The sequence below is a fragment of the Sebastes fasciatus genome, chromosome 12, assembly GCF_043250625.1.
Source record: "Sebastes fasciatus isolate fSebFas1 chromosome 12, fSebFas1.pri, whole genome shotgun sequence".
Taxonomy (NCBI): Eukaryota; Metazoa; Chordata; class Actinopteri; order Perciformes; family Sebastidae; genus Sebastes; species Sebastes fasciatus.
Window position 1 is genome coordinate 26,291,414 of NC_133806.1, and position 17,094 is coordinate 26,308,507.

At 37.8% G+C, this 17,094-nt stretch overlaps 1 protein-coding gene and 1 long non-coding RNA gene across 6 annotated transcripts in view; both read right to left on the reverse strand.

The window, feature by feature from the left end:
* Positions 1-3,651: 3,651 nt before the first annotated feature.
* LOC141779564 (uncharacterized) lies at positions 3,652-7,105 on the reverse strand. The gene is made up of 2 exons (XR_012596350.1): positions 5,165-7,105; positions 3,652-5,038 (listed from the first exon to the last, which is right to left on the reverse strand). It is a non-coding gene; the product is annotated as an uncharacterized LOC141779564 (long non-coding RNA).
* Positions 7,106-9,247: 2,142 nt separating this feature from the next.
* LOC141779560 (neural-cadherin) overlaps positions 9,248-17,094 on the reverse strand; it is a 183,099-nt gene continuing 175,252 nt past the window's right edge. For all 5 annotated transcript variants that reach the window (XM_074654446.1, XM_074654444.1, XM_074654442.1 and 2 more), the window contains 7 exons: positions 15,784-15,964; positions 14,430-14,596; positions 14,025-14,289; positions 13,699-13,879; positions 13,091-13,341; positions 11,187-11,344; positions 9,248-10,027 (listed from right to left, as the gene is read on the reverse strand). In XM_074654446.1, the coding sequence (XP_074510547.1) occupies positions 9,365-10,027; positions 11,187-11,344; positions 13,091-13,341; positions 13,699-13,879; positions 14,025-14,289; positions 14,430-14,596; positions 15,784-15,964 (1,866 nt within the window). In that variant the 3' untranslated portion in view covers positions 9,248-9,364. The remainder of the gene's footprint in view (positions 10,028-11,186; positions 11,345-13,090; positions 13,342-13,698; positions 13,880-14,024; positions 14,290-14,429; positions 14,597-15,783; positions 15,965-17,094) is intronic.

Sequence of the window (17,094 nt, forward strand, 5' to 3'; positions counted from 1 at the left end):
GTTTGGTCTATATTTTTCTGTCCTGTGTGACTATTAATGAAATATTAAAAATCCCTTTTTTGTTAGTAAACATGATTTATGATGTGTTTAGCGGGCGGAGCCTTAAATTGAGTCAGAATAATTCTATGAAGATGTTAGTTAACGCTGGCTAGCAAGTATTGTTGGCTTGTCTTTTTAACAACAATGGCTGAAGGAAATACTAGTTTCTCTCAATATGTTCTGTCACTCACTCTCCAGGATCACGAGTGTTAGTTGAGAAAGTTAACATTAACCAATGAGACCTGATTAGCCGACTCCTACACCGCTGGAGACTCCTTCAGGAGGAGTAGACGGCTGGCTAACGTTAGTTAACTAGCTAGGTTGTCTTCATTTTAAGATCAGACATTGTTTCATGACCGAAAGAACGAGGTCGCGGGTGCAAGCGGCCGAAATGGGTTTCCTCAGGAGGGTGGCTGGCGTCTCCCTTAGAGATAGGGTAAGAAGCTCAGTCATCCGTGAGGGACTCGGAGTAGAGTCCTTGCTCCTTTGCGTCGAAAGGAGCCAGTTGAGGTGGTTCGGGCATCTAGCAAGGATGCTTCCTGGGCGCCTCCCTTGGGAGGTGTTCCAGGCACGACCAGCTGGGAGGAGACCACGGGGAAGACCCAGGACTAGGTGGAGAGATTATATCTCTACTCTGGCCTGGGAACGCCTCTGGATCCCCCAGTCAGAGCTGGTTAATGTGGCCCGGGAAAGGGAAGTTTGGGGTCCCCTGCTGGAGCTGTTGCCCCTGCGACCCGATCCCGGATAAGCGGTTGAAGATGGATGGATGGATGGACATTGTTTCATCTCTCAGCTGTTTGAAAATCTTTATTTCTGCCAGACAATGAAAATTTAAGTCACACATGACTTTTTTTGACATACTACACTGACCTTTTAATTTGTTTTTTTTGACATACTATATCATGACTTTTTTTAAAATATTTTGTTGACATACTAAACTATGACCTTTTATGATTTTTATGACATGTGTTATAATATTCTTCTGTAATACTATAGTATGACATTCGCTATGACTGACATATTTTCTTGACATACTATATGACTTTATGATTTTTTTATTTACATACTCTACTATATCATAAAAAGTCCTAAAAAGTCATAGTATAATCACGATTAACTATTTTAATCGATTGACAGTCCTAATCTGCACTAATCAGATTATCTGTGCTTCTCAGTGACATTTCTATGAATGCAGTCTAATCTGTGCTCCAGTAAAGTGTAATAATGCTTCTCTAGTTTCCACTCTGCAGTGACGAGAGCAGAAACCTTCCGACAGACAGCAGCTCTCAGCTCAGTGTGACGTCTGTGGTTTAATCAGCCGCAGAGAAAACAAATAAGACTTCCAGCATGTGTGAAGAAAAACACTCGAGTGTTAATGAGACAAGATGTTTCTGCAGCAGTTCATGAGCTGCTAGTCAGAATATCACACATTAAATCACTGTGTTTGGTGGCTGGGCCTTCTTGTGTACAAGTGTGTGCGTTTATAGGTGTGTGTGTGTGTGTGTGTGACATATATATATATATAGGGTATTGTGGTGGAGCAGAGGCCTCTCTCCACATACATGCACCCCCGCTGTTGAGTGAATGTATTGTGTCGGCCTGGGAAAGCGTGGCCATCAGAGCATGATAACCGTCATTCATGGTTTGTAATGATGCATCTGCTTCATGTCAACTCAATGTCCACTCTGTGTGGGTGGAAGGTCAAAGGTCATGTTCCCAGCAAACACTGACTCAGTAAAATTAACAAAGTTTTTAACTCTACTTTACACTGCGCATCTGAATGTTTGCATGTGTACATATGATATAATGTAATATCATGTAATAAAATACAATGTAATGTAATAAAAAGTAATATAACGTAACATAATGTAACGTAATATAACGTAACATAACATTATGTATTATAAAATATAATACAATATAATATAACACAATATAAAGTAACAATCATAAGTAATAATATTAAGTAATAATATAACATAATATAACGTAATATAATATTATAATGTAATATAATATAACATAATATAATGTAACATAATATATTATATAACGTAATATAATATAACACAATATAACATTACATAATCTATTATTATAATGTAATATAATGTAATATAATATAATATAATATAACACAATATTATAATATAATATAACGTAACATAATATATCATAATATAATATAATGTAATATAATATAATATAACATAATGTAACATAATATAATATAATACTATAATATAATATAACATAACATAATATAATAAGGTAATATAATATAATATAATACTATAATATAATATAACATAATATAATATAACACAATATAACATTACATAATCTATTATTATAATGTAATATAATATAACATAATACTATAACATAATATAATATAATATAACACAATATAACATTACATAATATATTATTATAATGTAATATAATGTAATATAATATAATTTAATACTATAACATAATATAACACAATATAACATAACATAATATAATATATTATATTATATTATAACATAATACATTACAATATAACATAACATAATATAATATAATATATTATATTATATTATAACATAATACATTACAATATAACATAACATAATATAATATAATATATTATATTATATTATAACATAATATATTACAATATAACATAACATAATATAATATAATATAATATCCTGCACATGTACCTGAGTTTATATGCTGTACCTACCTGCTGGAGGAGGTTCAGGGTTTGGGGGTTAGAGGTCACAGTCTGGGTCTGAGAGCAGTGGGAGGACCTGATATTGAACCAGCAGGCAGGACAAGAAACACACACAGAGGACATGAGGACATACTGAACTGTAGCTGCAGGAGCTAACAGCTAAATTACACAACTTTACATTTCTGGCTCTAACCTCCACAAAGTGTCTTTTTATCATCAGTGGAAGAAAAACTCTGATCTTTTACTGGAGTAAAAGTAAAAGTCCTGCATTCAAAATGTTACCTAAGTAAAAGTAATAAAATGTTTCTGTCAGTGAGTGAAGCAGAAAACCACCCAGTCCTGTGTCATATCAGAGTTCACCACATGGTGGCAGCGTTGCTTCATGAGGGAATATAAACCTCAGTCAATGGTCCTAATCCAGTACTACAAACCATCTGTATACTATTTACTGAAAACATCTTAATACTCACTGATACTTTTAATAATTAATACTCTGTTACTTTCAGTTTTTTTGGCATGTTCACAAAGCATGTTTGGAGTGTTTTTACAGTGTGGTATTAGTACTTTTACTGTAACAGAGTATTTTTACAGTGCAGTATTAGTACTTTTACTGTAACAGTATTTTTACAGTGTGGTATTAGTACTTTTACTGTAACAGTATTTTTACAGTGTGGTATTAGTACTTTTACTGCATTAAAGGATCTGAATACTTCCTCCATCACTGTACTTCTGCAGTTTCTCCCATGTGGAATCGGGACACAGGTCGTCTTTTCGTTATTCCTATTATTATTATTATTATTATTAGTAGTAGTATAATTATTTATTTATTTCTTCTCTTCGTCTAAATCAGAAACCTGAACGGAGCTAAAAGCATCAACAGATCAACGTTTTGGGGAAAAGCCATTTTTATTAAAAGTCATATACAAAAGGAATATTCCATGTTTAAGTTGCTATAAAACGTCCATATGTACATCATATCATACAGATCAACACACACACACTCACACACACTGGATCTACACAAACATCAACAGATGTGTCACAACATCTGGAGCTTCACATGAGTTTAGAAAAAGACACCTGTGTTTTTCCATTTGGATGCATAGCTTTGAGCTCTGAGTACAATTCTTTGAGGGCTCACTTGTTTGTTTTTATTCAGGAACCAGAAGAGAAATAAAAACTGACGACGTTGTGACAAACCGGCGCTACGATCCCAGGACTTCAGCGGCAAATATTCTTTTAATTCCTGAATGTATTCTGGGAAACACTTGAAACCTGAAGTGCAATTTCAAAGTGGATTTGAGTTTATAATAAACTGTGATTGTACTCTGTGCCTGCTCAGACTCACTACGTATAAAACTACATTCATCAGGCGGTGACAACATACGTGGCCGAGAGGTAGGCTGGGAAACAACCGTCAGACACGACGCTGGTTAACGTCTGTGGACACCCAACAAACTGCTGCTTTCTTTCTTTAATTTGGTTGTTTGGAGAGCGGTGTGTGGCGCCCAGGTGGGAGGTCTAAACACACCTTTTTGGTCCTCATCTCACCGTCAGGGAGAGCTCCTCTAAACTAAATCAAACTGGACGCTTTAACGCAGGACAACAACTGCATTATGGGAAGCTGAGTAATGAAAAGACGACGAAGTGAACACAAAAGTGATTTAAGTGGAAATCAATCTGCGAGTTAAGCTCTGAGGGCAACACACTATTCATGTCTGAAGCTACTTAAATGCAATCTAGAGGTACTTGTACTTTACATTTTCTGCTACTTTATACTTCTACTGCACGAAATCTCAGAGAGAAATGTTGGAGTTTTTACTTTAACAGGCATTTATTTGATAACTTTAGTTACTTTGCAGATTCAGAATAATACAAAGAATAAATCATGATGTAAAAATACAAAATTAAAGTAAAAAACATTAACCCCCTGAGACCTGTGGAATTGCGGGCGGTACAGCGGGAAGGAGGTTAAATAACGCTCCAAAGTTAGGCTACATTTTGCTGAGGAAAAACTGTCATGGCCCTTTTCAAATCACAGCATGGCTTTTTCTATGGTGTTCCTCAGGGTCTTGGTGTCTTAATGTGGTATTCTGGAGGGATTATTGATCATTTTTATCAATTCTCCAGTGGTAAAAAAATGGTTAAATTTAGCACCAAATCTGTGTAACAAATGGTATCAACCCAAAAATTACTGCAACAACTTATGAGACATAATAGAGCATGGGGATGACCATCATATGCTTCTATCATCATGTTCTAAACCCTTATACACTTTTACAATTTATTTTAAATAATGAATTCATGTTTATTTCTTATTAATGGCTAAAACAACTTGACACACAGTGCTGAGCTGCATCTCAAATTAATCTTCAGGTTCCCATCTTTCAGATGATGTACACCACTTCTATGTGACATCTACTGTTGACCTGCTATCTCCCCCTAAAGACCCCCTGTAGCCGCCTAAAAAATACTTAAACAAAACAGGTCTATTGTGGGTCTCAGAGGGTTAATAAAATCAGGATTTTGTTCTCTCACATCTTGACTTGCAGATGATTAAAACTTGAGATTGTTTTGTGCTTCCTCATTAATAAATCTGATGGCCATCGCTGGTCTGAACTCACTTGCAGCTCACATTAACGTCCGAATCTGTTAATTTAGCTGCAGCCAAACAGACCCTAAACCAAAGAATGTACAGTATATTGCAAAAAAGTGAAACATCAGCGCCCAGCAGCAGAGCTACGCTTCCGCCATTTTGGACTGAAAACGACAAGTGAACGCCAGTGAAACGTCCACCTAAATAGTGCCGTACAAAAGTAAAACAAAATTATTTCTATTCTATTGTGATATTCTACCGAAACGGCCCGTGTTGAACAATAAAATATTATAAATTTAAGAAGCGTTTTCAGTACCAAAATGGCGGCAGCAGCGGAGTTTCGTCTCTTTGCTTCTACACTCTTTGCCTGAGCCACAGTGGCTTCACCACTACCCGCAACCAGCTGACCAACTAGGAAAATAACAAAAACACTCAACGTGACGCCACCCAGCACGTTAACACGACGCACAACCAACTGCAGGTGGACGGGAGCTTCTGGGAGGTTTTTATACAACGGAGTATAAAAATAATTTCATCTGAGAACTATCAAATCTTATTTTACATGTTGAAACACTGACGGGTTAAAAAGTGTTTCACCTGCTGAGCTCACAAGGCTTCTATTTCTTTATTTGTTACTGGATTCATTGGTCCAGTTTGAGGACTGAATCATCAACTAGTGCAACAGGAAGGTAGAAAATAAAAGCTGGTTATTGTGTTTGTTGGAGGTTAATGTCGACAGCAGAGACGGGACGTCTTTTTAAGAGAAGTTTGTCATTCGGGGAACTTTCTTTGTGAGTTTTTGTTCGTCAGGTGTGGGCTGTGTGGAGGGGTCAAAGTTCAAACTGTCGCGGCGGAGATAAAAAGATTAAAATGCCCTTAAAGAAGAACGTTGAGTTCTCTGTGAGAGACTCACATCAAGGCCTGGATGTTGTTAACAAATGAACCAGAATCATTCTCACAGTCAACCACAACATGTCTGACAGATTGATGGAAATATTCCTCCAGAAAACACTTCACATGTTCAAGAACAAAAGCCAGCGACCACCAAATGAAATAAACATGAATAAAGATGATCCTGTAAAGCTGGTACATGAACCCATAACAACTTCTGTCTGTGCTTTGTGTCTGAACTCAGACCTCCAACTTCTTTGTCCTGCAGCTACATAAAGAAACATCTGGATCACATAATGAACCTGCAGCCCTGAAAGTGTCACCGCTTCACTGCCGCCATCGCTCTACACGACTGCTGCCATCGCTCTACACGACTGCTGCCATCGCTCTACACGACTGCTGCGTTCACGCCACATTTGCTGAAAGCTGTTTTTTTTAATGCCACAGGTGAGACGGGATGATTGTCTCTTGTTTTGAGGTTTCGAATTTGACAAACAGGGAGACAATCTGTGTCCCTGTATACAGGATTTTAACATTTTTCGACTTTGGCAACTCCTAGCAGAAAGAGCTCAAATGATTCGTCAATATATTAGGAAGATATTTTGTGTTTTCAAGTAATTTTTCAAGCAAAAATGCTTCTTGATTGTGAGGATTTTAAGACTTGACCCTGGCTTGTTGTCATCTGCATTTCACACTAACTAGGCAATTAATTGAGAAAATACTTGACAGATTAATATATGATGAAAATAGCTGGTTGTAGCTCTAAAAAGACACAACAAATACATACTGCTATAGCCACCGAGGGAGTTTTTATGGCCAAAATAAAAAATAAATGAATAAATATGTCATTGAATGCGGCAAAAATAATATTAAAAATAAATGTAGTCATGAATTAATTTATAAAATGTGACAAATTGATATTTTGTGTTTTAATTTGCTTCTTTATTTATTTATCTTTGCATTAATCCCCTTATTTACTTACTCTTCTGTTCAATTTTCCCTTATATTAATTTATGTATTTCTTTATTAATATTTTATTAATATTTTTATAAATATATGTATTTATTTATGTATGTATTTATTAATTTATTTCTGCATGCTTTTCCCCAGGCTTAATTTTTTCTATATTATTTTCGTTATACATGTCTGCCTCATTATACGAATGAGGGGGCTGTCACTCAACGTGTGTCATCATGGGGTCAATGCAAAGGGAAAATCGTGTAGAAATAAATAAATGCATAAATACATACATTTAAAAATAAATATAAAATGAGTAAAAAATAAATGCAAAAATAAATAAAAATATATAAATGTATAAATTTAATGACGTAAATGAGTAAATAAATAAGGAAATTAAAGATAAATAAATAAAGAAGCAAATTAAAACAGAAATATCAATTTATGTCATATTTGATCAATTAATTAATAGCTACATTTATTTTTTATATTATTTTTGCTACATTTATTGACATTTATTAATTTATTGAGTCATTTATGTATATATGTTTGGTTTTGGCAGGTTCCGTCCTCCATAAGTTTTCTAGTGCGTTTACACCAGCAAAAAAGAAGCAAACTGGTTCACATCCAGTATGTGTGAAAAGTATTCGGACTAATAAAAACACCAGAAATGAGAACTTTAAAGTGTTTAGAAACTCTTTACTTTGAGTGTGAACCAGTTTGTTTCTGTTTGATCACTAACAATAAGTGTTTCTACAAACCAAACTTGTGCCTTCAGAGTATTTTGAGTTAAATTTAAACACAGAAGCTTTAAAATGTTTGTTTCACTCACAGTGTCTCTGCTCCTGTTGGCTCCTCATGGCTCACTGAACACACAGTTACAGGTTGAGAGGTTGCTCCCGCCTATAGTCAGGGCCAGCAGCCAATCAGGATGGAGATATTTGAGGTTTGTCTGGTGCAGCCAATCAGATTTCAAGGCCCAGTGTTCACCCACACAGGTGTTTTTTTTGTGGCTGATTAGGACTTTTTTGACTTAACTTTATTGAACCTTTGACAACAGATTAGAGTTTCTTTCAGATGAAAATCTGTCAGGCAGTTAAAGAATTGTATTCGTTCTCAATATCTCAGAAATGTGGACAAATTTACATTTGTAATTCAAACATTTATTTCTATCTTGTTTGTTTTTTTAACCCTTCATTACTTCTCTGTGCCTCCTTCATTTATAATGAATGCACTGTGTTTATCTCACTTCTTTAAACTCCCTAACATGAACTTTAATCTGATATTTAATAAACCAAAAGATGAGAAAATATCTGTCCTGAAAATATCTGTCCTGATCCTGACAGTTTAATAATTAATGAAATGTGACATAAATTGATATTTCTGTTTTAATTCGCTTCTTTATTTATTTATCTTTGTATTAATTTGTTTATTTATTTACTCTTCTGTTTAATTTTCCCTTTTATTTATTTATGTATTTATTTTATTATTTTTTTTAATTAATGTATTAATTTTTCTATTTATTTTATTTATTTATTTATTTTTACATTTAAAAAACATATTTTTTATTTATTTTTAAATGTATGCATTTATTTATTTCTGCACCATTTTCCCTTTGCATTGACCCCATGATGACACATGTTGAGTGACAGCCCCCTCATTTGTAGGCAGAAAAAGAAAAGAATATAGAAATAAATAAGTTTGGGGAAATAAATAAGGGGTGAAATGCAAAGGGAAACTCATGCAGAAATAAATTAATAAATAAATGCACAAATGCAGAAATAAATACAACATTCAAAAACAAATATAAATAAATAAAAAATAAATGCAAATATAAATAAATTTAAAAATTAATAACATTAAAACCGAAGAGTAAATAAATAAGGGAATTAATACAAAGATAAGTATATAAAGAAGCAAATTAAAACAAAAATATTATTTTAAGTCACATTTCATCAATTAATTAATGGCTACATATGGCTGACATATTTATTTATTTATTGAGTCATTTATTTTTGGCCCTTTCAGGGCTTCCGTAATTATCGGTACAACTCATCCTGTTTTTATTTGGTTTGTTTCAGATTGGACGTGAACGCAGCCCGCCGTCCCTCCCAGTCTGTATGAACCGTGTGTGGGTGAGGGTAGTGTAGTGCCCCCTAGTGGTGCTGAGGCAGCGGGTTGTGGCTGTGGCTCCTCTGTATGTAGGCCACAGCCTCCCTGTACGTGAGGGCCAGCTGGGGCCGGTCGTACATCTCGCTGAGCGACTGGAACTTGGGGCCCCACCGCGACAGCCTGTCGTTAACAAACCCTCCTTCATCTTCTTCCTCCTCTTCGTCGCCGGGGGCGATGACAATGTTTCTACGTGACGCGGCCGACCCCAGCGAGCTGAGGCTTCCTACCGACGACCCCGAGCCTTCCACACACCAGACGTGGTAGGCGTCCGGCGGCAGCGCCTCGCTGTCGTTGTCCGCCTCCCAGATGATTCTCGCCACGTAGCTTTTAAAGTCCACGTGAGAGCGCGACCCCGATGGGGCGTCCGCATAACCGTTGCTCGTCTCCATGTCCCTGTGAGTGGTGAAGTTGGCGTAGGCGGCGTCGCTGGTGTAGCTATTGGCGGTGGCGTGCTGATAGTGGTGGGGGTGATGGTGGTGATGTGGGATGCTGAGGTAGGGAGCGCCAGAGCTGCAGGAGGAGCCGGACGGGTGAACTTCCTCCTGGGAGCCGGGCGAGGATTTGATGAGCGGGGCGGTGGTGCAGGACGACGACTGGGACAGACTGGAGCACAGCGGACGCTTCAACTCTGTGATGTCATAGCCGTTCTGGAAGGAAAGGAAGGAGGGAAGGAGGGACAAACATATTGGTATTCAATCCTCCTCAGTCTTCTCTAAAGAGTTGGTTTTCAATACTACAAAAAATTTCCTTTAACACACACAAATATTTAGTGTTATAACACGGCTGTGTTGAATACTCGATTCTGATTGGTCAATCCCGGTGTTCTACGGTCTGTTATTTCTGTATAACAGACCGTTGCTATGGGCGCAGTTCTGATGTCGGACTCTGGCGGACCGTTTTTGTGTCAAATTATTGATTTCTTCAGTAAGTAGCCGTGTAATAAGCGGGATAATGTACAGCTAGGGGGTCATCGTTGTGAAAGAATCCCTTTCAGGGTTTCATCGCCCTGTCTGGGTTTCTTTCACAACGATGACCGGCTCGCTGTACATTATCCCTTACATAACACGTTAACGCAAATTCGTTATAAAAACGTTTCGTTTTATTTCTTTCACGCATTATCGCAACCTGTGAGTTTTAGATTGTAGCAGGCTCAGTTTTAAAGCTAGAGTGAAGATGCTGGTATTGTATGAAACTAGATAAACCTAATGAATCCATTGGTACCAACCATGTCATACTAGCTTGTCGCCAAGGAGCTTAATTAACGTTACAAACAAACGTTTGGTGAGGAAAAGCTGGCATGGCCATTTTCAAAGGGGTCCCTTGACCTCTGATCTCGAGGTTCACTTCCTCCAATTCAAAAATAAAATCAAAATTGCAAATATTCTCTAATAATATATTATTAAATAATAATAATATATTATATAATAATAATAATAATATATGTAAAGTCTCAAATCTGACTCAATGCATCACACTAACGCACGTCTATTGGATTATTACCTCTGTACATTTCACATATTCTACTGCTCTTTTCATTTACATATTTTTAGATTTTTCTATATTTCTATATATGAATATGTTTATTGATATGCACCAAACACCAAGGCCAATTCCTTGTATGTGAAAACCTGCTTAGCAATAAACCTGATTGTCTGTTTATCAATAAAGCTTTTAACAGTGTTAAGGGTCCTTGTCTTCTTTATAAAGTTAAAGCTGTTACGTAAAAGAGAACATCGTACATCGTGTGTGTGTGAGTGTATGTGTGTGTGTGTGTGTGTGTGTGTGTGTGTGTGTGTGTGTGTGTACCTGGTCCTGCTCCCCCCCCCCCTCCTCGTTGTAGTTGAGGATGTTTTCTCGGATGTCCTCCCAGCTCTCGTGTTCAGCGGGGATGTGGTAAACTCCTCGCTTCCTGAACTTGTTACGGCTGCCTTTCTGGTTCCACACCGTCACCGCCACCAGCACCGCTGCACACACACACACACACACACACACACACACACACACACACACACACACACACACACACACACACACACACACACACACACACACAGGACGATATTACTATGCATCTGTGCGTTGATGTGTTTCTGCACCACCGGGACAGATTTCATTTCCTTCCTGTACGTTAGTAGCAGCAGCTCATTAAAGCTGCTCTGTGGAGTCATTTAGCCTCAATCACAGGCGCCGATTCATGTTTTCACCCGTGGCTGCCCAATCTCACCGAGGTGACGATTGTCACAAAATCACTTTGTATTGCACTTGTTTTAGTAATTATTAACAAAATGCGACACTGCTCTGCTACAAATTACAACAGGCTTCACCAGGGTTTCAAATTTTGTGAGACTGTGCTGAGTAGATCCTCAGATTTTGTACATTTTAAAGTTAAATGCATCAATCTGGAGCACTTTGTTTCTCCATCTACTGTAGGTAATACACTGACTCTGGATAAATGACCTCATACAACCACACTGAGAAAACATCCCAACTATCGCTTTAATTCATCCGATGTATTGACGTCATAAAAATGACACGATTGTTTTGTGAACTTTACGTAACGCGGTCTGAAGGTTCACGATCGATGCTAATGGAAAACCTATTGATGTGTTCAGCTCACTGTTACACAAGTTTAGAACAAAAGGTCTTTAGAGGAGACGGCTGAGTTTACATCACATTCAGTTACAGACTCATCACTCTCAGTTCAACTGGATTTAAGAATCAAAGAATAAAGACATTTCTCTCACAAATTAGTGGTATTTTCTTTCTAATTTATAAGGGATATGTAATGTTTTATACTTCTGGTGAATATAATCCAATTAATCTTATTTCCATAGATGTATTTTGTATATACAGTTCCCTTTGTTAACACCTTATTTTGAAAACCGTCACAGTCTCACGTGTATACTTCCTCTAACTTCTCCAAGGTCGTCTCTAGCTCTCCCGTCAGCTCCGTTCTCTTTATACATCCATGGTCAGCTCCATCGGGGCCGTTTGAATGCATTTAACATAAATGTCAGTATATGGGTGCTCTACAGTTGTAACGTCGGCCCACTTGACCACGGAGATGAGAGCGACGGCCGGCTTGACTGCACGTTACCGCAATACGATAACGTTTCCTGTCCATAACAGAGTTAGCATGCAGCTTTAGCCGTGATGTCTAGCTCTGCTTTTCCTGCAATGTGTGAAAGCCAAAGTGTTTCCATACTTTACTGGATGTGTAGTGTTTACCACTTTGGATTTAACATGTGAGGGTGCAGGTCGTATCCACGCAGACCCTTCGCCGTTTTCTACTTTCTCGTTTAGGCTTGCTGCGGTTTGTTTTGGTTGACGGATACGGAATGGATATGACGTCACGTTACTCAGACTACAACAATAAAAGCGGTAACTTCCTTCTACCTCCACATAGACTCAAATTAAGCAAATATATCGATTCTGACATTACAAAGTCTAATTCAAAATTGTAAAAAAATTAAAAAATGCGATACCATAGGTGAATCGATTTATTTCCCCCCCCCCATGTTGCTCTTTATTTATGATCACTGCTAACTAGCCAGTTCTTCTATTTACTCCAAAAAAAGGGGAAATAGAAAATGCATCGCTGCCTGTGAGTCAGAAAGAAGAGTGTTTAGTTAAATCTCTCACTGTTTGGTTTGTTACCTAAAGACTGTTTATTGTTTCAAGTAATAATAAATAACTCTCTTGTCTCTTACCGAAGAAGACGAGCAGACACATGCTGATGGCCAGGATGGAGCTGGGGCTGAGGGCGGCCAGCCGGTGACCTTTGACCTGCCCCAGTTCACAGCGCTGACCCCTGAACCCCTCCTGACACCGGCACCGGTAGCTGTCAGGCGATAGCGCCTGGCAGGTGCCGCCATTACGGCAGGAAGATGGTCCGCATGGCGAAGGCACGCAATGCTGCTGATCGGAGTCATCGGTCACCGTCACCTGACCGCCGGGGCACCTGGGAGAGAGACGGGTTAATGACATCAAGTCTAAAGTAAACCAAAGAACATGTATTGATAAGAATTGAAAGTCAATAGTTCCATTGCAACATCAGCGTCCAGCAGCAGAGCTACGATTCTGCCATTTTGGACTGGAAGCGACTACCGGACGCCAGTAAAACGTCCGCCTACAAAGAGCCGTACAAAAGTAAAACAATAATATATCTATTCCACTGTCATAATGGCCTGTGTTGAGCAATAAAATATTATACATTTAATAAGCCTTTTCAGTCCAAAATGGCGGCAGCGGCTGTTGTCTCTTTGCATCTATACTCTCTGAGTAAACCAGTGGAGGGTCCGTTGTGTGTGTTTCTTACTTGCACTGGTGTTTCCTCCACAGGTCGATGCAGCGCAGCGGGCTGCGGCAGGGTTGGCTGCTGCAGGCGTCGCTGGAGCACCCCGAGGTGACGCCCCGCCTCTCCAGCACCGTCACCAAGTCACGGCTCTGCCCGTCCAGAGGCAGGACCTGAGCGTTAAAACGAACGTCCCGCAGACAGCCTGCAGGAGGAAACGTCCAGTTTAGTTTGGTTTGGTTCACAAGCCATAAATATGTTTGATATGATTCACTAACTTGACCAAATCTTATGTTAAAAGAGTATGAACGCATGTGACCAGTAGAATCCAGATCAGATCCAGGTCTCACCCTGAAAGTCGGTTTTCTCTCCAGCGTTCGGGCTGTTGCCGACCATCACGCTGGCAGGGTGAACCACGATCTCCCGGCGGTTCCCCAGCCGGGCCTGGACCTCCCGCGAGCCCCCGCCCTGCTCCAGCCGCAGGGTAAACAGGTTGTCACGGCGACTGAGGCTGACCAGGACCCACTGCCCAATATCCACCCGCTGGCCAGGGAGCCGCAGGGCGTGGGCGCCGTCGCCGAGGTTGGCACGAACGGAGAGGTGACCTTCCATGATCTGAGAGAGAGAAGAACATTTGAAAAACCTTCCCATAATGCCTCATGGCTACCGTTGATTTTGATATTCATGCCTCCTTGTAAGACTGTCTTTGTGTGTAGAAATGTGTGAGGTCAAAGGTCAGTTGATGATGGACTGACCTCCAGGAAGATGTACTCGTTGGCCTCCCGGGACGTCACGGAGAGCAGGGTGCCCAAGGCGGCTCTCGTTCGGAGGAGCAGCTGCACGTTTGTGCGGCGAGAGCTGCCGCCTCCTCTGAGCTGGTAACGCACAACGCTGCCCGAGTCGAATGAGAACTCTGGGACGACTGAGAGAAGAGATATGAAGTCATGTTAAGTTTCAGTCACATGACTTACAACTTACAACAGCTTTCACACTTTAAACAAACCCTTCTCTGCTGATAATCTTTATTAGTTTTAAATGAAAGTGAACGTTAACTATGGAAGACGGAACCTGTCAAAATAAAAAATAAATGAATAAATACATAAATGTTTCAATAAATAAATAAATATGTCATTAAATGTAGCAAAAATTATATTAAAAATAAAAGTAGCCATTAATGAATTGATAAAATGTGACATAAATTGATATTTCTGTTTTAATTTGCATCTTTATTTATCTATCTTTGTATTATTCTCTTATTTATTTACCCTGCTGTTTAATTTTCCCTTTTATATATTTATTTTTATTATTTTTTATATTAATTAATTGATTTTGCATTGATTTATTTTATTTTTATTTTTATATTTCTGCATTTATTTATTTCTGCACAATTTTCTCTTTGCATTACACCCCTTATATATTTCCCAAACTTATTTATTCATATATTGTTTTCATTATAAATTTCTTTATGCATTTCTGCCTCATTATGCAAATGAGGGGGCTGTCACTCAACGTGTGTCATCATGGGGTCAATGCAAAGGGAAAATCCTGCAGAAATAAATAAATACATAAATAAATACACACATTTAAAAATAAATATAAAATAAAGAAAAATAAATGCAAAAATAAATGAAAAATAATTGAAAAATAATTGCATAAAGAAATAAATGCAAAAATAAATAAATACATTAAAAACATAAATACATAAATAAATAAAAAGGAAAAGTAAACAGTAGAGTAAATAAATAAGGGAATTAATATGAAGTTTGTCAGGAAGATAAATATATAACTAATTATTGAAGCATGCTCCGTCTTCATGACTATGAAGAAAAGGGCAAACTTTTCATCTGAATTACCCTGTTTTCTTTATTTAATTTTTTTTGCTGGAGCCTCTGAATCCCGACCCCTAAAGTGCCATTAACATGAATGAGGAGGTTGTTTTTTGAGGCAATGCAGATGGACTAAACAGTTTTGGGGTTAAATAACGGGCACAACAAACAGATCTGTTAAGCCAACAACTAAACTTGTGTGGACATCGAGTGCTGTGAGTGGATGACAGAATTAAAAACGCCCCCTCCAAGTCTCCACATCCACCAGTGTCAGGCTCCTCACCGCTGTCACACTTGTGTCCGGTGTATCCTGGGTGGCACTCGCAGCTGAAGGAGCCCCAGTCGGCGAGGCAGGAGGCGTGAGCCCCGCAGGAGGGACCGGCCGCCGTCACACACACCCCGTCTGTCAGCCGGCACCCCGGGGTGCTGTCCACGCTCTCACCTGGAGACGCCAGGTCGTACACCTGAGGGAGTGAGACGGATGAGTATCTTGTCAAGATTGTTTTTCTCTTTCTCATTTTTAATTTCTAGCCATCATCATCTGTGCAAATCTCTTTCCTTACAACCTTTATAAAAGCTGCTGCCCCGAGTCACGTGAATGTGATCAGAGGAGTTTTCAGGCTGAAATGCAGTAAGACTGAATTTGACATGCACTAAATGTCTGAACATGTTCTTTGTTTTCATCTGGCAGCCGTGCAGTGCTCTCATTTTGTGGTGTGTCAAACCACCTTAACGCACAAACTCTAAAATGTGTTTTGAATTTCTGAATGAATCGTCTCTGATTACAGAGCAGACAGAAGCACGTTACGGTGGATCATGTTTCTCTTTCTTCTGTCATAAAACATTTGGCCATGTGAAAGCTAATGACATTTACAAAATCAAAAGGTTTAATCCTCCGGGGAACATGACACTTTAACTAAGGAGGACGGAACCTGCCAAAATAAAAAATATATAAATAAATACATAACTATGTCATTAAATATAGCAAAAATAATATTAAAAATAATGTAGCCATCAATTAATTAATAAAATGTTATTTACTCTTTTGTTTAATTTTCCCTTTTATTTATTTATGTATTTATCTTTTAATAATTTTTGTAATTTATTTTTGCATTCATTATTTAATTATTTTCTAATTTTTTTAAATTGATTTAATATGAATTTATTTAAATGTGTGTATTTATTTATGTATTTATGCATTTTATACATAAAATAAATAAATAGAATTACAAATTAATAAAAATAAATACGTAAATATATAAAAGGGAAAATTAACCAGAAGAGTAAATAAATAAGGGAATTAATACAAAGATAGATAAATTAAGAACCAAATTAAAACAGAAATTTGAATTTATGTCTAATTTTATCAATTAATTAATGGGTAAATTTATATTTCATATTATTTTTACTACATTTAATGACAATTAGTTATTTATCGATTCATTTATTTATTTTTGATTTTGGCAGGTTTCATCCTCCATATTTGATCGTCTCTTGTGGAAGTAATTTTGTCCTGATGGTGGTGCCAGAGGAAGGTTCACTAAACATCGTGATTCATCCTCCGGGAATCATGAATGTTCATCATGAATTACAC